The sequence below is a fragment of the Cydia amplana genome, chromosome 24 (assembly GCF_948474715.1).
Source record: "Cydia amplana chromosome 24, ilCydAmpl1.1, whole genome shotgun sequence".
Classification (NCBI taxonomy): domain Eukaryota; kingdom Metazoa; phylum Arthropoda; class Insecta; order Lepidoptera; family Tortricidae; genus Cydia; species Cydia amplana.
Window position 1 is genome coordinate 8,275,723 of NC_086092.1, and position 25,917 is coordinate 8,301,639.

The following is a 25,917-nucleotide window of genomic DNA, read 5'->3' on the forward strand; positions in this document are numbered from 1 at the left end:
AAAAATTAGTAAAAGAAATTTCTACCAAACTAAATAGTCTGGGTGTCTGGCGACCTACGAGCTGGCGCATTTTTTGCACAAAAACTCAGCCTCACTGTGCAGAGGGAGAACGCGGCCAGTGTCCTGGGAACAATGCCGGCTAATTTAGGATTAGATTTTTGATTTATTTTGTTATTTAATCTGTGACAAGGTACAAATACGTTCGTACCTTCGGTTTTATGATGGGGCCGTGTCGTACAGCTGCGTTTCGTTTCGTGACCCACAAATGGCCTCGCCGGAAGATCAGCGCTGACTTCTGGGTTTGCATTATGCTGAGGCGGGACCATTTCGTGGTAAACTATGTATTTATATTATGTTTAATTTTCTCTGTTTGTTGTGTACTTGTGTATATTATAGTTTATCACGAATAAATGCGATGATTATGATTATGAATACGAAATGGGTCATAAATTGATACTTTCGACAGTTCCATCGCCCACACTGTTAACTGTAGGTACCTACACCGGTGGACCTTATGCCTTTTGTAATAAGATCCACCGATGTACAATTAGTAGAGCTGTTTGTACATACCCAGGTGAAGCAAAGAACGTTGAGCGCACTTGACAGCATGTCCCCCATGATGGACGGATAGGACGTCAGAGCGGGGAAGTACGCGTGCATGTGGGGGGACTGCCAGTGGACCAGCTGAAACAAATTACTGGTTTAGCTCAGGCATTGAGAAATATAGTACGAATAGACTGCTCACTCTATACATCAGTTTTGGTACCAAAAAGACTATTTTCGTAGCCGACATCTAGCAGCGAATAGCGGAATTACCAGTTCCGCTACTTGACACTAGATGTCTAGTGAGTCGCACTACCTGTGAGTTCCTGTAATTGGCTTCCTGTATCTACTATAATCTTTATGTTAATGTCACAACTGTTGGATCTCTAAATAAAATAAAATAAAATAAGTCTTCGTGAACCAATTGCTATATGACTTTTATAACGCTACTATCGGCGGTCAGGGAGTAGGACGCCATTCCACTGCACGAGCGCTGAAGAGCCTACCACAAGTCTGTCGCATCGGGATCGGGGTGACCAGAGTCCGAGACGCAGGTCCTTATTACACGACTGCCCAAAAAAAGGAGTGTATTGTATTCAGCGTTCATGTTTGTATGTGAGTTTCTTTATTCCACACTAACTGCTGAATGCCTTAACTTAACCGATTTATTTGATGTTTTAAATTTAAGTAAGTAAGTAAATATTCTTTATTGTACAAATAATTATACGTTTTACATACATGTACCTAAAACTACAAAGAAATTTTAACAGAAAAATAAAAAAATAAAAATTTAATTATTGTGTTTGTATGTCTTAATTTTATTTAATCATATTTTATTATGTAATTAACCCTATAATCCCATATGGAAATATGTTCTATTCTATTGTACTATGATTTTCCACACAAATCAAACTCAATAACTCGTCAAAGTTAGCTTGGTCTAAGTATTTTAGGTGTGAGTAGGTCAAAACTGACATTCAAACCTCGATAACATTTTATTTTTACATATGCAAACTGAATGGTGTATATAATAAGTGTTCCGGACGTTTGTATTTTAGTTTTTATTTTATTTTGGGTAGTTCCATTTCATAACTTTGACGATAAACAGGAAATCCCAACTCACCCCGTAGACCCTCGTAATTGGGGTGAGATGGGATTTCATACAAAGGTGATTTTGGAAGATTGTTGGATCGATTTTTTTTAATTATGAGTATTACTATAGCTCCATTTTAAATTGGATTACATTATTTTTGTAGCGGTAGCCTTAAAATCCCATCTCACCCCCCTTTCATCCCTTCTCTCCCCATTCATAATCCAACTCTCCCCGCGAACCCTACTCACCCCATTTTACGGTAATTGTTATGCTTACCCCAGGCATGATATGCTCATCAACGTCCTTAAAGATATCATCCCAAGCCTCAGGCTGCACGGGCGGGGTCGCGGGTAACCGCTTGTGCAGGTACCCGGGCTGCACGCTCGGGTACACCTTCCTTTCGCGGATGTTCTCAAGGTAGTCCGCTATGTAGTCTACCATCTCCTTGGCTGTTTAAAAAAAATCGGTTAAGTGTATTAGGTACCTAAAATCTTACTGAATTTATAATCATCCATTATAAATATCATCATGAAATATTTTGTTGGTGACAGATATTGAATCGAATACATTTATTTTAGAACTATATCCATAATATTGGCAAGGAAACTTATTTAATTAAAAAATCGCCAAGTGCGAGTCGGACTCGCGCACGAAGGGTTCCGGACTATCAACAAAAAATAGAGCAAAACAAGCAAAAAACCGGTCACCCATCCAAGTACTGACCCCGCCCGACGTTGCTTAACTTCGGTCAAAAATCACGTTTGTTGTATGGGAGCCCCACTTAAATCTTAATTTTATTCTGTTTTTAGTATTTGTTGTTATAGCGGCAACAGAAATACATCATCTGTGAAAACTTCAACTGTCTAGCTATCATGGTTCGTGAGATACAGCCTGGTGACAGACGGACGGACGGACGGACGGAGAGCGGAGTCTTAGTAATAGGGTCCCGTTTTTACCCTTTGGGTACGGAACCCTAAAAATGGCTAAGTATCATCGTCAATTACAAAAAATCATAGAAATAGAAACTATCTGTAAGAAGGTTTGGCAACAAACATGCAGAAAAAAAGTACTTGCGAGTACTTTAAAAGGGGACGGCAATTTTTGTACCTTAATTATCTTTGGCCATTCTTTAGCACATTTCAGTGAATAGTGAAGTTTGATAAAGTCCTCCAGGTCTATCTCCTAATCTTATTATCCCGTAATTATTAAACTTTTGGTTTGATATTTTATTGATTATAATATATTCTTGTACCTAAATCAATTTTTTTTGGTGTATGCATAAGGGAAGGAATGGAAAGATTCACGAGGTCCTGGTAGGCTTCCGTAGCTCAATTGGTTAAGAGCAACACACGGATTGTGGAGGATGCGGGTTCAAGTCCTGTCGGAAGCGTAACTTTTTCCATTTTTTCCTTTAATATAAAATTCTTGTACCTGTTTTGACGATAAAATAGGTATGAATACCGGTAGGTATGTATACTGACACGCCTACAATTTAAAATGTAATCTGTATAACGAAATAAATAAATCTAAACCTAAATCTAGGCTAGGCCCTTACAGTTTAAAAGGAAAAAAAAACCAACGTTTTGAACGCAACAAGTGTCCTTTGTCCGTTTCCTTTCATTCCTTTGAAGAAGCGCCGTGGCTCGAACAGTGTTTCAAGTGTGTACAACTAGATTGGAAAGACTTGTGGTCACATGTGCTGGTTCTAATTACAGTAGGAATAAATAGCACTCGATAACATTATAGTGAACGAGAAAATATTCATATAAAATTATTTTTTATGTGTAATTTAATTTTTAATTTAATGTAGGTATTTTAATTTGCACATGTATATTGTTTTCTCGATTGAATAAATAAATACGGATTTAGATTTTATTTAAGTACACTGAATTTGATTAACCGATCCAATCCGAACATAAGTAAATAAATAAATAATAATAAGTTTTAGCTTTTAATATTTTTATTTAGTTTGTAAGGTATTTATCTATTACATGTTATTTAATTTTCAATTTAATTTAATAAGTAGGTATACTTGGTCAAGCAGATCTTGACAGTAGAAAAAGGCGGCAAATTTGAAAAATGTAGGCGCGAACGGATATCGTCCCATAGAAAATTTAAATTTCGCGCCTTTTTTTACTGACAAGATTTGGTTGACCAGCTATAGGTATATAATTTTTTTATGTAGGTACTTATTCCTTTATTGCACAATATATAATGTAAATGGCGGATTTATTAGTCTTGCTCTACTAGTAGCTGTCTTTAGTTTTTTTAATTAATCCCGACCAAAGGTACTTTTTATTGGTTTTAACCCTATACATTAAAATTATTTCTTTAACACTTTTACACAATCCTAGGAAAATAATTCTAAATCGATAACTTTAAGAATCAAAACTCATTATTCATCACGATTTTCAGCGTTCCTTTCATATTATTGTTACGAAGGTTCCACATTTTAAAATACAATATCACCGTAACGGTTCCGTACATTTGTCGCGAGTCCTCGGATCACCATAAATGCGACGTAAAGGATTCAATATGGCAAATCCGGCCGATTTGTTTTATCGCTGTAATATCGCTTTATCGCTAAGCGATATATTGTCAGATTTATTTAGTGCAAGCCTGCAAGGCGATATATTGACGGTGGTAGGCTAGTTTCAGTGAGGAATTTGTCGTGAGTGACGTTTTTGTTTTAAATTGGTTTAATTATAATTTATTAGGTAATTTTTTTACTAGTGGCTTCTTAAAACTTTTAAAAACAAAAAAATTGCATTTGGCACAAATTAAAACCCATCCAACATTTCTTCGGTCTCAATGATGGTGCAGCCATACCTAACCCGTCTACCTCCACCCTGCACTAGCGCCATGTTTTTGTTGTTGCTCATTCTGTTTTTTTTATAATTTTACATTTTTGATAATTAATAAATTATTTGTAAACTTAAAAAATAATTGCATTTTAACGGATTTCTGCAGCTGACCAATAATGATTGAATGTAAATATATACGTATGGGTACACTAAGTAGGTATGATATACGTAAAACTTAAGTATTTAGTAAGTATGTAAGTAGTATTTACTTTTCTAAAATGAAATATTTTAAACGGATCGCGAATTAGGTACTTGTTTCGTGATGTCATTGAATTAATATTTGTAATTATTTTTTATAATTGTTGATGATTTATTTTTATTACTCCTATGTAGCTCGTATTCAAAAGTGCCTTTGTAGCCTATTAGCTAAAGAAATGTTTGAGTTTAAGGTTTAAGTTAGAAAGCGGATGAGTTTTTTTACAAAAAAAAACCTTAGTCGTTTTATACTTTTTCTAACGTTTTACTTGTTTTATTCATAGATTTCCCATTCACAATTGGCTAGGTATTTTCCTAATCATGTCCAGTAAACCTTCAAACAGAGCAATAATAACGCTAATAACTAATATTAAAACACCAATCAGAGCGACCATAGAATGACCATTGCTACGTGGTAAGAATATCAATACATTTGTAATTATCAATCACAGATGAAATTAGACACCGCATTTTGAAGTATTTACAAAGAGCGCGAAGTGACCAGACACCATACATAATCCACCATACAAATCACTACATAGTATAAAACAAAGTCGCTTCCCGCTGTCTGTCTGTATGTATGCTTAGATCTTTAAAACTACGCAACGGATTTTGATGCGGTTTTTTTTTAATAGATAGAGTGATTCAAGAGGAAGGTTTATGTATAATTTGTTAACCCATGCGAAGCCGGGGCGGGTCGCTAGTAAATAAATATAAAAAATTGTGAGTTCAAAATGTTCAAATTGTACTTAACTTACCCTTCACTCTGAACTCGGCGTGCTCCATCTTCGACTAAGAACTTCAGCCCAAATATTCTGAAGCAAATAAAACATTTTTTTATTGACAAACATAAAAATATAAAAACAGAAATAATACCTAAATAATAAGGGCTGTTTTATTTTCATTACAAACTTTTTTTTCGTCTGATTTCGATTGAATCTAGACACGCGGTTCTAGACACGCGGTAGCGTATCCAGCCAAGTTCAAAGAAAAAGGAACTGACGACGCAGCAACCGTGTGTAATATTACACGAACCATTTCGAGCTACTTTTGACCCCTTCACAACTTGAAACCTACTTAACCTACACACATGAAATTTGACACATGTATTGAAGTCCCTTAGCTTGTATAAAATACAAAATTTCATAAACATAGCTCAAACAGTTATTGATAAATTAACGTTTAAAAACCGGCATTTTTGTGACTGACTGACATATAGATCAAAAACCTAACCCACTTCTAGATGACTTAGAAACTTGATATTTGGCATCAAGGTAGATTATTAGGTGCATATAGAGGGAAAAATCTGAAAACTGGAAATTATTGATATTTCGATGGAAAAAAATAATTAACACTTATAGACCAAAAACCTAACCCACTTTTAGATGACTTAGAAACTTGATATTTGGCATCAAGGTAGACTATTAGGTGCATATAGAGGGAAAAATCTCAAAACTGAAAATTATTGATATTTCGATGGAAAAAAATGTATTAATACTTCTTCTTCCTGCTAGACCTGTTCCCATTTACTTGGGGTCGGCCTTCCTTATCCTCAATTTCCATCTAGCGCGGAAAAAAATAATTAATACTTATAGACCAAAAACCTAACCCACTATTAGATCACTTACAAACTTGATATTTGGATAAAGGTAGACTATTAGGCGTATACAAAAGAAAAAATCTGGAAACTGAAACTTTTTGACAATTAACCGCGCGTTAGCGAGGGTCTCCTTTTCAGCTTAGGCAAACTGCTTTCATGATGAATACTATAGTAATTTCTGTACAAAAAGTAATGATATCCCAACAAAAACATAAATGTGAAATGAGAGCCAAGTTCAATATTAAGAATACCTACCTATGTGTCGTTGTTGACTCGCCGACAAAAGAATTGAGATCTATATGGGCGCGAAGTTCTGTGCTGTGTAGAAAATCCTGAAATTATAAAGGATTTGTCTTGGCTAGTTTTTAACAACAAGCCAAATTTTTGAAAAAGTAACATAGATAAATATATATTACCTATATGCCTATACGTAAAAACTAGCCAAGACAAATTCTTTATAATTTCAGGATTTTCTACACAGCACAGAACTTGGCGCCCATATAGATCTCAATTCTTTTGTCGGCGAGTCAACAACGACACATAGGTAGGTATTCTTAATATTGAACTTGGCTCTCATTCCACATTTATGTTTTTGTTGGGATATACTTTTACGAAGTCCCAAATTGTGTGTCCCAATTGAAGTGTAAATAAAATTGTATGTTGCTTTCCGATGAGTTGCGAACATTCCATACATTGTAATTCAGGGGAAGATTTTTTTTAACATACGGTGAATACAGTATTTATAGTGAAATCTAATCTTTTCACCAAATATTATCGAAATCTGACGAAAAAACAAAATTCGGCCGTAAAACATGTTTTTACGAGTCTCTGTTTGGCCCTATAGTTGACTGGTAGACAATGTCATTAAGCATTAAGTTCGTCATTTGTACATTATTTATTTATTTTTATGTTTTGTGCATTAAAGTTTAAATCAATATCAATCAATACATATTATAAAACACAGTCCCCTGCCGCGTCTGTCTGTCTGTATATTCGCGATAAACTCAAAAACTAAACTGTACTTACGGATTTTCATGCGGTTTTCACCTATTAATATAGATTGCAGTGAATGTTCAAATGTGTAATTATTTTTTATGAACGAAAATTTGAAATATTTCCATTCCATTTCCATTTTCGTCTAAGCAATAAGTTTTTGGCAAAAAGTAAATTTTTGGTACAAGCTTTTATCGCTGACTGTAAGATAAGATAAAGATAAGATAAAAGATAGTTTATTCAAGTAGGCATAATTACAATGCGCTTATGAACGTCAAATAAAGCTAGGTAGACCGGCTCCAACCCGACACCTCTGCCCCGAGAAGATTTAAATGTGTACTTTTCTTACGACAGACAACTAATACCTACTCATCGAGACAATTCTAAAAACCCCTAACACAATTAGGTTGCGTTATTTCATCACAGAGTTCCTATGGCCACCTCCTGTCGTGTTCCTATGGCCACCTCCAGTTCGACAGTACCATATTATTGTATTGTCATCAGAACTACATACAGCTGCCAATTTTCATGACGCTACGATCCTTGGAAGATGGTTAAATTAGTTACCTTAGATTCCATTACATAGTTACATACAGGTCGACCTAATAAAATCTTGTTAAAAAAGAAAGAATGGAGACTTGGAGAATTCACACGGAGTCGCGCGCGAGAAAGCAACTCATGCTAGACCGTCTGGTAAGTTTCCGTAGCTCTGTTGGTTACGAGTGATCGTACCGGTGTTCTGAAAGGTCGCAAGTTCGAGTCTAGCCGGAGGCGGCGAATTTTCCCATAAAGAAACTTAAAAAAACCGTATACATGTCGTAGTCAGATCGTATAATCCGCCGTATTACATTACGGCTAGCCGTTTTACAAAACAGGGGCGTTTTGAAATGCGGCGGTTCGCCGATTAGCCGGATTGTCATTGCGATACGTTCTTCAATAAGGCGGCCTACGTTTAGCCGCATCGTATCTACTATTTAGATTGTAGAGTAACCAGTTCTTTCGGTCGCCTACGTAAAATTGAGATAAGACTTATCCAATAACAAGACTTAAGCTATTATTACCTACTTTAACTAGAGATCTTTGTAGTTGTTTTTTGTTTAGAATTTTTTTTTTAACCCGCATAAATGTCAATGTGGTTCAGTGAAGGGGACGGACTGAAAATCAGCGCTGCGCAGGCAATTTGTAATGAAATGACTGACGCAGCGTATGCTGAGCCCGTTCCTTTTGCCGCACAATTATTCTTATTTTTTCAATCCTTATGTTTTGTAACCTGTATGCTTTTTGTGTTGCAATAAATGGTTTCTTATTCTTATTCTTAACCGGAGTTTGACAATGTTTGCAATTTAATTTATTTTTACCATGGTCCCACCGCACTACATGTGTTTCTTTTCCAAAACATTTCCTTCACAACTTAAATAGACGGAGCCCCGCAAGCGGGGCTCCTATTTCTGGGCGGTTTGCCCTTCGGGCATCTGAAGCTACCTAACGAACCTAACCTACTTACCTATATACCTACGCTTTTTTCCCCAAAGTGTAATGTTTTCACGGACGTCTCACTAAATGAATAGGTAGGTAGGTTAGGTTCGTTAGGTAGCTTCAGATGCCCGAAGGGCAAACCGCTCAGAAATAGGAGCCCCGTGAAGCGGGGCTCCGTCTAGTTAAGTTGCGAAGGAAATGTTTTTTGAAAAGAAACAGTCCGACGAACTCCGGATTTGATGGACACCCCAGCATTTTTCATAGTTTGTTGTTGTTATGTCAGGCAGCGCCACGAGTGTTAAAAATGGGAACTAAAAACTGTCAAAGCGGCGGCTAATGACTCGCTGTATTACATTACGGCTAGCCGTGTTGAAGAACGTATGGCGCCGAATACATTCCGGCGGATTTTCGTTCAGCCGCATTCAATCCGGCTAATCGTCGAACCGCCGCATTTCAAAACGCCCCTGTTTTGTAAAACGGCTAGCCGTAATGTAATACGGCAGATTATACGATCCGACTGCGACATACATATTTCTACCTTTCTAAGAAATACCTACATACGTCAAATTACTACTTAATAATGGCATAGTGAAATAGTTATTTGTTTTAGAAGGGGTTCTTAGGTCTAACTTTGGATATGTCCACAGGAAATAAATGAACCCAAGTTAAACTCAGCTGAGTATACAAATTAATGACCCATTTGACCTGTAAGTACACTATTAAATAGAAATTCGGTCTTCGTCAGTAATCCGCCGCGGAAGCCCTACAGATGCATTATCGATGTTCGCCGAGCACCCGAGTAACACGTGCGAGTAAACTAGACGATGGCAAATATAGTTACAACATAGCTATAGCAAGCAAATTTGAATTTCACCCCTTTTTTTACTGACAAGTAAAAAAAAGGCGCGAAATTAAAATTTTCTATGGGACGATATTCCGTTCGCGCCTACATTTTTCGAATTTGCCGCCTTTTTCTACTGACAAGATCTGCTTAACCAAGTATATAAAAACAAAACAAATACAGCGTGATATTGTCTTCGGTTACCGCGATAGTTACTCATGAAATAAAACTATTAAAACGGATTATATCACAAGTCCTAAGTTAATATTTATAGTTTATGATGGTTCATTATTTTGTACGTGGATAGTTTTGCACAGTATAGTTTTCCTCAGTTACCCGTTAGAGAACGCTGTAAAGGCTTCGAAATGTAGTATAAATTCAATATACGCGATATAATCCGTTTTAATCGTTTTATTTCATAAATACAGCGTGAATTTTTAATAGGTACCGTAAAATGACCGAAAAATGCAACGAGAATCAGAATCAGAATCAAAAATATTTATTGTGTAAACTGCCGGAGCCGTAGGTTTTTGTGTTATAGTCTGGCAAACACAACTTGTCGGGCGGTAAGAACCAGGAAAATTATACTCATCCCTTTCTTTTGGGTGTTAGTACTAGCGTAAGACAAAGACAGTGTTTCTCTTTGTCTGTGTTTGAAATGAGACTACATATTAATCTAATTTTAAAGAAAATTTTAATTCAACCGTATTTATTCAGCGTAAACAATTTTTGAAAAAAAAAAATCGAGCAGTTGATGTCTTCAACCAGGAACATCACTTTTGACATTTACATCATCCAGATCAAATCCTGTTATTACAGTCAGAATACCTAGGAAAGGAGGAATCACTGACTCCCGAGTCACAGGCTCGGACCTAGTTCGGGAGGCAGAGGCTCAACCCCATTACCTAAATGTGTTACAAACCTAACCTGTTTTTTATAATGTTAATACATTTTATAATGTAAACAATGTAATGTTTAAGGTTTAAAGCAATAAAGTTTTTTTAATACGCCTCTGTTTCTAGTTATTCGATACTCTTCGAGAATTGCCTCTAGCCTGCACAATAAAAGGTAGTGGCATTTTCTATAAAATAAATAAAGGTGTTTTAATAGATACGTTTGATTGATTGAGACGTATGGCTTTTTACTGGGCCTTTTCAAGCATTATTGACTTTGGATGTTTAAACCTTTTCATCGTTTCTATTAAGCACCTAACTTAACAACATTGACCTACTAACACGAAATACCTAAGATACAAGTTAGTTACTTATAGCTGGTCAAGCAAATCTTGTCAGTAAAAAAAGGCGCGAAATTCAAATTTTCTATAGGACGATATCTCTTCGCGCCTACATTTTTCAAATTTGCCGCCTTTTTTCTACTGACAAGATCTGCTTGACCAAGTATAGTTTAGGTATTGATGTAAAATATGTTAGACGCAGTTACAATTTTTGCTTACAAGATCTTTTATTTTATGTTTACTTTTCTAAACCATGATTGTACATTTATAATATTAAAGTAACTATTTAAGCGTATTAGGATTGTGTTAATTTTAGGATATTTTTCAAGCAAATATTTTTTTCTTATCTTATCTTATATTATCTTATCTTATCTTATTATATATTGGTTTACTAAAAAAGTTGTAAGTAATTACTTAGATTATATGTAGGTAGGTAGGTCTATAAACATTGAATCGATGTATTTTATGTGATTTTAACTATCAAAATTTTTTGCGTTCGGTAGGGTGCCCATCACGCAGGCAGTGTTTCCGCGCTGGATTGCTATGACCAATCTTTGCGCGAGATCGCTGCCTGCGCGTGGGTCACCTGTAGCCTCCCTTAGCCGTTTGCTGAGCGCCTTGTGGAGCTCCCGTGCCCCCCTATCCCACGTACACTGCATGAGTTATACACTGTTGTCATGTAATCGTGTTTTCAGTAAATAGAGATACGCTCTCCGGAACTATCGCGAAAGGTCATCAGATTATTTTCAGATACGCTGATGCTCATTAATTTGGATTTATTTTATTATGGTTATTAAGTAGAACTTATAGGCATACTTCATGGTGCAACAATTTACTGTGCACAGTAAGGAAAAGTTGCTTATTCTCACGCCTGTTTTTGTACTGTTGTGGTATCTCATATTTGTACCTATATTTTGCATTTTTACCTATATTCTGCTGTCACTGTTGCGGTGAAAATTCGCGTATAAATTCCCTTGCTTTGCTAATAACTAACTCTATTATACAGAGTGATCAAAAATACGTTAACATTTTTTTTTACATAATGGCGTTCTATATCCAAGATATATTTTTGATAAGTATAGTAGTTTTTGGTAAGTAGTGTGCGTTGTATATACAAACGCACACGTTTGAGAAAATTGACAACAAAATGCAGCAGTAAAAATGCTCTTTCAAAGTAAAATAAAATAAAAATAGATAAATCATTTATTCAGGAGAAATAACCAATTTAATTTTTTTTTTCTTCCAAACTGCAAAACAGTTTGTTGGCAGAGGGAACTCCCTTAATAGATGGGAAGACTTAGCTAATTTTCTATTTATTTTTGGGCCATCCTGTAGATGTAGAGCATTTCGTCGTTTAGTCAGACGATATATGAAAATTGGCACTTAGGTACAGCAATAATTTACATTTCTTGTATTGTATATGATGGCTCCCCTCAGCTGAACTACTGATATTATTTTAATTTTATTACCTTTTTTAAAATATTTAAAAGTGTTTTATCAAACCCAAAATATAGTTAATATTTAACAAAATTATAATAAATTGTAGCCAAACATTTATAACACCTACAAAACTAAAACTACCTTATACCTAACAAAACTTTATTATTTATTAACAGATTTTGTATTTTTTTAAATTATTCAGCCCCTAGAAAAGTACGAGTTAAATACAAGTTTGTGCTTTTATTCGGCAGTTTTTAACATTATAACACGCATTAAAATATACAACAATTGTTTTAGGTACTCAAATAAATTTGGTATAACCTACCTATTATTTAACTTTTTTTCTTGATATTTAAATGTTGCACAATACAAAAAGAGCACAAACTGACTATTTACCTTAATTCATTCTCTACCAGTCTACACCCAGAAAAAAAATGCACTTACCTCTTAAACACCGAAAAAGGCGCGTAAACACAATATATTTTTAATGTAACTTTTTAATTATATTTTTTAATAATTAGTTGGTGACAGCGGCAGTTGACTGGTGGCCGGATGGTTTCTCTGCGGCTTATATAGGGGTAGGTCTTACTCGACAAGTCGATCGACTTATCGGCCGATGGAATCGATGTTATAGGCGGTAGCGGATTGCATTGTAGCGATAGCGGTTCGCCAAAAAACGCTGCAAATGATGTTAAAGTTATGAAAATCGGTACGATTGATCTTTAGGACATTTGAAACAATTTGACCCGAAGCACCAACTAATAAAAAAAACGAGAGGAGTTATGACGTCATCTTTTTTTGTATGGCATTAAAAAAAAATTTTAGAAACCTATCGTGTCTATCTACTTAAAAAAACCACAACTGACCGTTGCGTAGTTTTAAAGATCTAAGCACATACAGACAGACAGACAGGGAAGCGACTTTGTTTTATACTATGTAGTGATGATCAGTTGATGATCGTCGTTTGTCCCTACCTGTCGTTATGCCATAGAGAGGGACAAACGATGATCATCGTAATTATAATTGCATATATATATATATATATATAATTGCAATTGTAAATATAAAGCGCATTGTAATTATGCCTACTTGAATAAACTATCTTTTATCTTATCTTATCTTTATCAGCTGATTAACTTAGCAGACGTTTATGAATAACGCCGCTAGTCTCTCATGGTCTGCGCCGCGCATCGCCGGAGGACAGAAGTTGAAAAATGGCGTAAATACTTTTAATAGATTTTCCGGTGATACGATCGTTATCCAACTCTTTGCTATTTGTTTACTAATAACAAAGATATATACATATACTTGGTCAACCAGATCTTGACAGTAGAAAAAGGCGGCAAATTTGAAAAATGAATGCGCGAAGGGATATCGTCCAATAGAAAATTTGAATTTCGCGCCTTTTTTTACTGACAAGATTTGATTGACCAGCTATAACTTCGTAATTGCTCATAAAGTGTAAGAAAAAAAGGTGACTCAGAAAAAAAAATCCCATCAAAAACATTACATGTAAAAAGATGCAAGTCTCGCAACGCAATTCTTTTGCTACAAAAAAGTATTGAGATGTAATGTGAAACCAAGTCGGTTATTTTAATCAGTGCCAGGGGGTGTTAAAACCGTATCAATAAGATATTTTTAATACGTATATAGGGTTTGCACGACGGATCCGAAATGTATGGGAAGATCCGCGGATCCGGATCCAGATCCGGATAATTTCATACATTCCGGATCCGGATTGCAAACCCTATACGTATAATGACTTGGCCATTTGTTTTTTCATCACGGATATTTTTTCCTGAGTTACTTATAATAGTTATTTGTTTTACAAGTTGTTGTTTAACCGCTCGTGCTAATATTGATACCCGAGCAAGCGAAAGATTCCAAAATTGAACCACGAGCGTAGCGAGTTAAAACAAATTTGCCCCCGAGTGAAACACAAAAAATTTCATCACACCACCCCGAAGAAAATATTAACTGTGAGATATCAAACCAAATTAAATCCAAATTAATGTTATTAAATAATTATCATTCAAAATCATCATTATTTAAAAGTTAATTCTACCAGCAAACATAAGAAAACCACTCAAATTTGCATTTGATTACTTTGCCTCACATGTGAATAAAATGTAACTTCGCTATCAGTTTTTGAACAATCGAGAAAGCTTTTACCAGTTGGTGTGGTGAAAAAAATTATGTTTCTATTTATTTTAAGTAGGTATTTATTATATAGTAGTCGTCTAGTAGCCACAACACGAGCCTTATTACGTTTACTGTGGGGCTAGGTCGATTTGTGTAAGAATAATGTTTTATAATATTTATTTATTTCATTGTAACTATTTTTACTATCAGTGGTACCCGGTAGAGATATTTTGAACTAAAGAATATTACTTTCAGTACCAATTGTTTATTTAATTTTTTTATGATTATTGAGGATTTTGGGTTATATGTAAGATACAACTAGATACCAGATACCCATAAACTAGATACCTATACGAGATATAGACTAGATACCTATAAACAAAGTCTTTAAGAAAATCTAGTTCAGCCAATGTCATTAAAAATAGCATAAAACCGGTAAATTAAAATAAACAGGGTTTAACCTTATTTTTTTATTTACGTATCTTTTTTCTGTGGACGGAAAAGGTTAGTCAGTCTCTATGTTGACTGTAACAAAATAAAATAACAGTAAAATAGTTATTTACATTACATATGGTGCTACTTTCCCGCACTAGTGCGTAAAATAGCACTTTTCGTGTGTAGGTGACATGTCAAAAGTTTAAAGGGCCATATGTACTGTAAAACGTTGTACGATACGCGTACGAATAGGTAATTCATAACTCGTGTGGATTTAAAACACTTCCTTCGGTCGTGTTTTAATTTTTCGCCACTCGTTACGAATTTCCTCTTTTCCGCACTTGTATCGTAAATAACTATTTTTACTTATTTCAGGAGATAATGTGTTTTGTTATAAGTAATTTTTATTTCAATCGATTTTATTACATATAGCTGGTCAACCAAATCTTGTCAGTAAAAAAGGCGCGAAATTAAAATTTTCTAAAGGACGATATCACTTCGCGCCTCCATTTTTCAAATTTGCCGCCTTTTTCTACTCTCAAGATCTGGTTGACCAAGTATAATTAAGAGATTTTGTTAAAATAAGAGAGCAGTACCTCTTAACACAGGTAATAATTTACTTAAAAAGAGGTACTAAATAATAATATAATGTTTATGTTATCTGTAATTTACTCTTGATTAAATAAATATTTTTTAATTTAATTTAATTTTAACTACAACAGCTCGTATAGGCTCTCTGTATTTTTACTTAAATAATTCATATAATTACATTTATTATATGTAATTTACAGTATTTCATAAAGAGATGCGCATTACCTTTCTTGTGTAAAAAGTGGGATGTGTATGGCAAAATTTTGTCAATGTTAAAAATTGATCGTAAATACTTATTTTATAGAATTTTAGACTTTACCATAATTCTTATTACTCATCTTAACGTAACCTGAACGAAGGCCACGAAAATATTTGTTACTGTACAATAATATATAGGTATTTATAGCGTTACGCGACATTTTTGTAACATTTACTGACATATCCTACTAAGATTACATCGAACTAATAAATAATATTTTAATGAACTATAACAAATATTATAACGTTATTGAAATGTTTATGCGATCGATAGATAAATATTTTAATAACTATATTAACTAAGACTATTAATGAGATCTTTGATAATGATAAGGATTTATTGCGATCGAGTAGCGAATGCGGGTAATCGAGCTTTCTGGCGATCCAGTGTAATGTGGACTCGATTTTCAATTATTAAAACACAATACACGTTTGGAAACTGTCAACGTTTTGCATAGATGGCGGCGATGGCGCCATCATAGCTTGCCCCCTTTTCTGATATTTGGCTTAAAGGGTTGGCATCCAGGGCATTAAAAAAACTAAAATTTGACTCAATTCTAGGGATTGTCAGGGCAAGCTATGATGGCGCCATCTGCTAAATACTTCGACCGGCCAACCCCATTGAGGACAAATGCTATGGAAACATTAACATGGAAACTAGACTTAGTTATATTTGCAAGAGCAGACTCCAATCAAACAAAACCTTAGAAGGGTAATTATCTGAGAATGTCTGCAGTTGCATTTAATTGCCACGACTCTTTTCATATGTACATTTTGTATGGGTCGCGGCAATAAAACGGCAGACATATTTCTTATATCTATTTTTCCTTTTACATTTCTAGCTTATCGCGAGGTCTAGTTCACAGAACCACTAACTTCGCTTCGGTCGAACTCTGTAAGTCATATGAATAATTACAAAACTCATAATACTTAGGTACTTATTTAGGAAATTTACGATGTTCAAGGATGTACACGCGCATACCGTGCCCTTGAAAATTGGTGCGACAAATCTATGGTGTTCGGCAAAGTTGGTGGATAAATATAGTTCGTTTTTTTTTAGCATTAGAAAGAAGGTAAGCGATCTTGACATGTCTTTTAATTGAAAAACCCTTTTAAAAATCAGTAACTTAATACTTATGAAAGCAGAATAATAGTCAAATAGTCAAATAGTCAAAATATACTTTATTCATGTAGGCCTAGCAACAAGCACTTATGAATCGTAACATACTTATAAATTATCTTAAGCTAATTATCAGAGCAATTTATTGATGTTATTATTCCATAAGAATATTGGATTATTATACAAATCAAATTAAACACAAATTAAATTAAATTAAGAATTTCACAAAAGGTTGACGATCCTTGACATGAAAAAAAATTGTATAAAAAATATAATACTAGTCTAGAATGTTTCTAGGATAAAATCTAAATGTCAAATAAATAAATAAAAAACACAAAAGAAGTATATACATCGGAATATCAATTTCCTAATATAAATGATCGTATTAGATTCATTTTATTTATTTTTCGTCTTACGTTAGGTTCTTTAATTATGATTTAGATTCATAATTGTTACATATTTTCCGTGACTTATATTTAAAACATGTTTTTCAATTAAAAGACACATTAAGATTGTTTACCTTTTTTGTAATGCTAAAAAAAACGAACTATAGACCGTGCCTGACAGAAGTACCAATGACGATGTTCATGCGTCATTTCCCTTTCAAACTAAAGTTGTCACTCTGTGTAAGGCCTGAGTGGACGCTCGAGTTGGGCGTGCAGCGAGCCGGGCGTGCGGCGTGCATGTTAAACAAATGCAAGCGTATATAGGAGCGGCCTTAGTACACGCTGCTCAAATTACTTGCGAGTCCGACGCCACGCTGCACGCCCCGCCGAACGCTCCGCTTTGAGCGTCCACTCAGGCTACACTTACGAATATGTTAGTCTGAAACATTTGGTTTTCGCGCCATACATGTCACACAAAACCGCCGCGAAAGCCGCTCCCGTACAGTAGTTATTTACGATACAAGTGCGGAAAGTAGGACTCGTGTTGATTCAAAACACTCCCTTCGGTCGTGTTTTAATTTAGCACCACTCGTTGCGAATTACCTATTCACACGTGTATTGTACAGCGTTTTACAGTACATATGGCCCTTTAAAATTTCGACATAGGCACGGAAAGTACTTATTTCCGCACTAGTGCGGGAAAGTAGCACCATATGTACTGTAATAGTTATTTTCGATACAAGTGCGAAAAAAAGGAAATTCGAAACGAGTAACACGACCGAAGAGAGTGTTTTAAATCGACACGAGTTGCGAATTACCTATTCGCACGTGTATCGAACAACGTTTTACAGTACATATGGCACTTTAAAGTTTCGACATACGCACGAAAAGTGCTATTATACGCACTAGTGCGGAAAAGTAGCCCCATATGTACTGTAAAAGAAGTTACGCTCTTATTTTATAACGACATGCTTATAAGTTCGACAGAGCACAATCGGTGGGGAGTCGCAGTTTGAGGAGTCTACAGGCAGTTCATTTGCTCCTGTTATAGGGCCCATCCGGTGTGTCGGGTACTTTCCATTGCTAAAAATTTATATACAAAAAAAAGCGGCCAAGTGCGAGTCGGACTCGCCCATGAAGGGTTCCGTATTTAGGAGATTTTGACGTATTAAAAAAAAACTACTTACTAGATCTCGTTCAAACCAATTTTCGGTGTGAAAGTTTACATGGTAATGTACATCATATATTTTTTTTTTAGTTTTAACATTCTCTTATTTTAGAAGTTACATGGGGGGGACACATTTTACCACTTTGGGTGTCTCTCGCGCAAACTATTCAGTTTAGAAAAAAATGATATTAGAAACCTCAATATCATTTTTGAAGACCCATCCATAGATACCCCACACGTATGGGTTTGATGAAAAAAATTTTTTTGAGTTTCAGTTCTATGGGGAACCCCCAAAATTTATTGTTTTTTTTTCTATTTTTGTGTAAAAATCTTAATGCGGTTCACAGAGTACATATATTTCAACAGTATAGTTCTTATAGTTTCGGAAAAAAGTGGCATACGGACGGACAGACAGACGGACAGACGGACAGACAGACAGATAGATAGACAGACAGATAGGTTCCGTTTTTTGCCATTGGCTACGGAACCCTAAAAACTAGAACGAGAAAATTTAAGATAGAAGTAGGTACTCAAAGAAAAAGGTTCTCATTGTGACCCTGATTCAAAAGGGACCAAAAATGTGTTGACATATAATTTTAGGAATATTTTTCTTTCAAACTTTTTTTTATTAAACCTCAATCATGCACCTAATTAAAACAAAACGCTAACGTCTGTTTAAAAAAAAATAACGTTTACAGTACATGTCGATTCCCTTCAGTCGTATTTTAATATATCGCCAATCGTATCGAATTTCCTCTTTTCCGCACTTGTATCGTAAATAACTATTTTATGGGCTCCTTTTATTCACCCCGCTAAATTTGACTAGGATTGCTGTATTGTTCACAGGCAAGATGACCACTTTCCAAAACGTTTTGGACCCAAGTATAACCTTGATCCTTCGGCCTTGACTAAGATGACCCGAGTCAGGGGATGTACCGAGAATCGTTTACGTGACTTTCCGTTTTTTAATTAATCCTTTTCACAGAGTCATTTATTAGAAAACGACATGGTATATTTGTAAAGTAATTAGAATAACGTAAACAAATAAACATTGCCTAGTGCATATTTTAGAGTCTGTGCGGAAAGAGAAGAGTTGTAGAATGTATTGAATTTTGAATCCCATACATTTCATGACACTTTCCGCGCAGACTCTAAAACACAATGAATTTGAAGGCCCTTGAGGCATTGTACCAAGGATGCTGGCGGTATCTCTTCGCTGTATCGCAATGCTGATACGTTGTGCGAGGAAACCGCCAGCTCTTCGGTCAACCAGACGCTTCGCGATTTCTGCAAACAACTTATGCGCGCTGGGACCCCATGGACCTAGAGTTTCAACTCCAAATGGTACAAAATGGTACTCTCTACCGAACCTCTTATAATTATTACGTTTTAAAATTTCGGCGCTTTCTGCCGCTCCGCCCCCTTAACCGTCCTCCGTTGGAGGTGGAACGGTGCCAGCGTGTCTACGCAGGTAGCATCCCACACTAACCTCCGTCCCGAGCTTCAAGGAACTAAGGACACTCCATCTGGCCTCTTGCCATCATCCCTGATAATGCGTCGGCTCAAGAAGAGCAGGCACATGATGGTGGCAAGAGACCGACGGATTATGTCATTAAGCGACGCGTGTCTTGAAAAACGACCTTTTTTGACATCCATGGTTTCCCAGTCGGTCCACATCCGTGGCGCAAGAGTATAACCTATATATATTTTTAATTTATTTACACATCACAAAAACATAATACAAAGAACTTAAGACTAAGATGCGCCACAGAAACTTATGAAAGTTTCTGCGTGTGGCGTACATAGGTACCGAATACCGAAACCCCGATGCCTTTTTACATACCTATTTAAACAAATCAAACATGAAGTCTATCGGCATTGCGGATTTGGATACTCGTTTTCAGTTACCTACCTATAATCAATTTAATTTATAAGTAGATATCTAAAAAATTAAAACAGGTATCTACGTAACAGATTGATATCTCAAAACTGGACGGAACTAAATTTGTCTTTATTTTGGTTATTGCTAAGCAACAGTTGTTCGCTCTCGTTTTATTTGCCTCATAAATTGACATGAATATTTTTGAAATTATTAATTAATAGAATCAGGCGTTACTTTGCGGAAATCCATATTAATCAAAACTGAGTCATATTATTATTGTACGGAAATGTTATAAGCATACATATAAATAAAATGTATTCAAACCCTGTTATACAATCCAGTTTTCAAAACTAGAATAGGCTTCTCGATAAAGCCTTCTCCAGACTATGTGCGTGAATCGAGGGCGAAGCCGCGATTCGCGCACGAGTGTGGAGGGGGCTTAGTACTAGACCCTATGTATCTTTTGACAGGGACTATGTATGGCGCCAAGCCATTATCACTTAAAATTGGCAGGCGATTTAGCTTATACTTCGTTTTTTTTTGCATTAGAAATTTGGTAAATAATCTTGATGTGTCTTTTAATTGAAAAACACATTTTAAAAATAAGTTACGGTAAATATGTAACAATTATGAATCTAATACGATCTTTTATAGTCTTCTGCTTTCATAAGTAATAGTTATTGATTTTTAAAAAGTGTTTTTCAATAAAAGACATGTCAAAATCGCTTACCTGCTTTCAAGTTCTTTCTAATGCTAAAAAAACGAACTATAGTTATTTTTGTTATACATGTAACGTCATCAAATATGCATCAAATAGGTTTTGATAACAATTGTGATAATCGATATCGTGAATCGATGTATTGACCTAATAATGAACGAGCACGTCCCTATCCCTTAGCCCTTTTGTGACAGCTGTCACTGTCAAGTGTCAATGTTAACTCAAACCAAACTAACTCAGCTGAGCATTGTATTGTAAAAATAACCAACAAAATGCCTCTAATTATAATATGCGGCTGCCCAGTGAGTGGAAAAACTACAAGAGCGAAAGAATTAAAAGAGTTCTTCGAGAAAACACACGGGAAACAGGTTGAAATAGTCTCAGAAGCAGACGCAATAGTCAAGTTAGGTTATGAACCAAATGCTACATATTTGGACTCACAGAAGGAGAAAAGAGTGAGGGGGTACCTTAAATCAGAGGTTCTACGACTTATTGGAAAGGATAATGTTGTTATATTGGACGGCAGTAACTATATCAAAGGTTGGTAATACTTTTTATTTTCCAATATTAAAATCGATTTTTTTTTGTTTACTTTTCGTTGAATAAGCAATATAGTAATGTTTAACGTCTATAAGGCATTATTTTATGTTATTACTCAATATATAAGCAAGAAGGAAAGTATTACTGCACTAAATTTTACATTCACCATGTCTCACTGCCCAGTTTTAATGCAAATCTGCAAATAGACTACTAAAGAAAAAGAAATTTAATAAAGATTTGGTAATTACGATTACCTGGTAACTTTTTAGTAACTAAGATTTATCTTAGATTAAGTACAAATACCTTATAGTGTATGGTTACTCAGAAATAAATTTTATTTAATAAAGTTGCCTAATCATTTTTTTTTCTTTATTTAATAGAAACTATTTAATTACAGGCTACCGTTATGAACTATACTGCGCTTCGAAAGCATCAAAGTCCACTCAGTGCACCATATTCACGATACGGAACCACCAGGAGGCTTGGGAGGCTAACATGGAACGGATGAAGGTGCAGGCAGCTAACGCGTACAGCCAAGAGGTGTTTGATGCTCTTACTAAGTTCAGGTATACCTCCTAAAAGGGTTCTGGTGTATTTTTTTATGCCATTATTCATAAACGGCTGCTAACTTAATCAGTTGATGATCGTCATTTGTCCCTATCTGTCGTTATGCCATAGAGAGGGACAAACAACGATCATCAGCTGATTAACTTAGCAGACGTTTATGAATAACGCCGTTAATCTTTACATATTATTAGGTCTAATCCTTGACTAAGGCCTTGCACCATTCCTTTAACCCGGGTTAACCAATTAAATCTGGAGTTACCATTGTTACTCGTACAATTTGACACTGATTTAGCATTATGAGACCTACTTTAGTCATTTGAATCATTGCAGGTTCGAAGAGCCAAACTCCAATAACCGATGGGACAGCCCACTCTTCACCGTTCAACCACAGGACCAGCTGGACTTAGAGGCGGTGTATGTGGCCCTGTTCGAAAAGAAACCTCCTCCACCCAACCAGAGCACTCAGAATGTAAGGATTAATTCTATTTTTGTTAACAGGCTCTTCTTTTTAACCTTTTGGACGCCAATGACCGATATATCCGCACCGTAGGTTCAACGCCAAAGACTGATTAATCGGTCACATATCACAGAGCAACATAGACCTACGTGCATATGAATAATGCTCTCTTATGCTTAGGGTCCAAAAATATTTCGGATAAAGCTAAAAATTTGCATACGTGTGTAAGTCGGGTGACAATGCAATATAATGGTACCATCGAGCTGATCTGATGATGGAACCAGGAGGTGACCATAGGAACTCTGCGATAAAATAACGAAACCTAATTGTGTTAGGGGTTTTTAGAATTGTCTCGATGAGTATTAGTTGCCTGTGGAAAGAATAGTAGAGTCAGCGATAAAAGCTTGTACCAAAAATGATTTTTTTATCAAAAACTTATTATACTTGGTCAAGCAAATCTTGTCAGTAAAAAAAGGCGGCAAATTTGAAAAATCGCGTGTTAACAACACTACGTTTGAATTGTTCGAAAATTGCGTGTCATTTATATCTTATCTGTGGAACTGTTTTGTTTACATTTCATCGTTGTTCGATGTACATTGCTGCTTTTTGTTCGTTTCCTAGGGATACCATACTTTAGTTTGCTTTACATTGCTACTGACATATCCAGCTTGACAGACTATATAAATTATAATATATATTTTACAAAAGTTTTTTTTGTTTCAGCCACCGCTATCCTCAACAAACTTCCTCTACGAACTCGACAAAATAACCCAAGACATATCAAAACAGATCCTCGACGCCAAACAACTGAGCCAGGACTCCGCCCGCTTCCCCTCCTACCCGGGCTGCAGCCTCGACTCCTTAACCCTCGTGACTCCTCAGAAACTCCTCAGGCTGAGGAGGCAGTTCCTGACTTATGCCAAGATGAACCACGCTGGGGAGGACACGGGGAAGATTGCGAGATATTATATACAGTATTTGAATAAAAGTTTGACGGATTGATTTTGGTTTTTTACTGCTCTTAAGAGCCCATCAATGTGCACACTAGCGCCACTGCTAAATAATCGTAATAATTTAAATTTAACGAAAGATATTTTAAAAAAGGAGGCCGCTACGTACTGTATCTTATATTAAAGTACCTTTTGAATACATCAAGCTAGTTATGTTCCTAGATTCGTCGGATCTATGAACTCAAAACAAAAACGGCCGTTTTAACTTTGGGCGCATAGATTGACGACAAAATAACCCAAGACATATCAAAACAGATCCTCGACGCCAAACAACTGAGCCAGGACTCCGCCCGCTTCCCGTCCTACCCGGGCTGCAGCCTCGACTCCTTAACCCTCGTGACTCCTCAGAAACTCCTCAGGCTGAGGAGGCAGTTCCTGACTTATGCCAAGATGAACCACGCTGGGGAGGATATGGGGAAGATTGCGAGATATTATATACAGTATTTGAATAAAAGTTTGACGGATTGATTTTGGTTTTTTACTGCTCTTAAGAGCCCATCAATGTGCACACTAGCGCCACTGCTAAATAATCGTGATTATTTAAATTTAACGAAAGATATTTTTAAAAAGGGGGCCGCTACGTACTGTATCTTTGCATCTTATATTAAAGTACCTTTTGAGTACATCAAGCTAGTTATGTTCCTGGATTCGTCGAGTTATGAACTTAAAACAAAAACCGGCCAAGTGCGAGTCGGACTCGCGCACGCAATGTTCCGCACCATCAACAAATTTAAAATAGAGCAAAACAAGCAAAAAAACAAGCGAAAAAACGGTCACCCATCCAAGTACTGACCCCGCCCGACGTTGCTTAACTTCGGTCAAAAATCACGTTTGTTGTATGGGAGCCCCACTTAAATCTTTATTTTATTCTGTTTTTAGTATTTGTTGTTATAGCGGCAACAGAAATACATCATCTGTGAAAATCTCAACTGTCTAGCTATCACGGTTCGTGAGATACAGCCTGGTGACAGACGGACGGACGGACAGCGGAGTCTTAGTATTAGGGTCCCGTTTTTACCCTTTGGGTACGGAACCCTAAAAACGGCCGTTTTAACTTTGGACGCATAGATTGACGAATCCAGCATCATAGAAACTAGTTTGATGTTTTCAAAAGGTACTATATAAGATACAGTACGTAGCGGCCCCCTTTTTTAAATATATTTCGTTAAATTTAAATAATCACGATTATTTAGCAGTGGCGCTAGTGTGCACGTTGATGGGCTCTTCCCTATTTTTTTTTATTGATAACAAGGTTGTGATTTTTGTAAATAGTCTGTGCGGAAAGAGAAGAGTAACCAATACATTACTAGTCTTTTTCCGCACACACAATTATAGCTGGTCAACCAAATCTTGTCAGTAAAAAAAGGCGCGAAATCTAAATTTTCTATGGGACGATATCCCTTCGCGCCTACATTTTTCAAATTTGCCGCCTTTTTCTACTGTCAAGATCTGGTTGACCAAGTATACTTTCACTATACCTAGTTCGTTTTTTTTAGCATTAGAAATAAGGTAAACAATCTTGATGTGTCTTTTATTTGAAAAACACATTTTAAAAATAAGGTACGGTAAATATGTAACAATTATGAATCTAATACGATCTTTTATAGTCTTCTGCTTTCATAAGTAATAGTTATTGATTTTAAAAAAGTGTTTTTCAATTAAAAGACATGTCAAAATCGCTTACCTTCTTTAAAGTTCTTTCTAATGCAAAAAAAAAACGAACTATAGCAAGATATACAAATAAAGGTAGGTTATTTAATAGGTGCATACCTCAGCTAGTAAAAAAATAAAAACATGATTATCCAATAAACTGATATATTTATATTTAATCTCTTTACAGTGTACTTATAACAACTAACAAGTCTTTAGTTTGAGATATTATCTAACCAGAGGGGCAAACTTAATTAAAGAATATTTTGTATCGCCAATTGTGAAGTATAAGGTGAGCTACAGTTTAGTAGATATTTGCCATTTTTAAAATTACTCGAAGTTGTCCCAATGCACCTAAATGAAAAAACGTCGTTTGGACGGCTTTAGACTGATATTTTAGCTAATAATTAAGGATGCCACGAATATTCGGCAACTATTCGGTATTCGGCCTATTTGGCCACTTTGCCGAATATTCGGTATTCGGACGAATGTTGCTTACTATTCGGCCGAATACCGAATAACTGTTGTACCTACTTAAAAAGAAAATTTGCACAATAAAAATAACCAAAAACTATGTAGGTATATTTAGAATGTGTTTTTAATACGAAGACCCTTTTTTGAGCATTTGTTGATTAAAAACATTTTATTTTTATCATGAGTCTGATTTGTTTGACTCTATTCATTAATGCTGTTCAACAAAAATATATCTTAGCT

At 35.6% G+C, this 25,917-nt stretch overlaps 2 protein-coding genes across 5 annotated transcripts in view; one reads left to right on the top strand and one right to left on the bottom strand.

The window, feature by feature from the left end:
• The window catches only part of LOC134659356 (histidine decarboxylase), a 30,117-nt gene extending 17,194 nt beyond the window's left edge, over nucleotides 1-12,923 (bottom strand). For all 4 annotated transcript variants that reach the window (XM_063515028.1, XM_063515027.1, XM_063515029.1 and 1 more), the window contains exons 1-4: nucleotides 12,724-12,923; nucleotides 5,454-5,510; nucleotides 1,913-2,085; nucleotides 571-684 (exon numbers count right to left, since the gene is read on the bottom strand). In XM_063515028.1, the coding sequence (XP_063371098.1) occupies nucleotides 571-684; nucleotides 1,913-2,085; nucleotides 5,454-5,481 (315 nt within the window). In that variant the 5' untranslated portion in view covers nucleotides 5,482-5,510; nucleotides 12,724-12,923. The remainder of the gene's footprint in view (nucleotides 1-570; nucleotides 685-1,912; nucleotides 2,086-5,453; nucleotides 5,511-12,723) is intronic.
• Nucleotides 12,924-21,206: 8,283 nt separating this feature from the next.
• Nucleotides 21,207-23,545, top strand: LOC134659349 (protein KTI12 homolog). Its single transcript, XM_063515014.1, has 4 exons — nucleotides 21,207-21,519; nucleotides 21,917-22,085; nucleotides 22,417-22,555; nucleotides 23,267-23,545. Exons 1-4 carry the CDS (start codon nucleotides 21,252-21,254, stop codon nucleotides 23,543-23,545), a joined length of 855 nt encoding a protein of 284 aa, XP_063371084.1. The 5' UTR covers nucleotides 21,207-21,251.
• The last annotated feature ends 2,372 nt before the right edge of the window (nucleotides 23,546-25,917 follow it).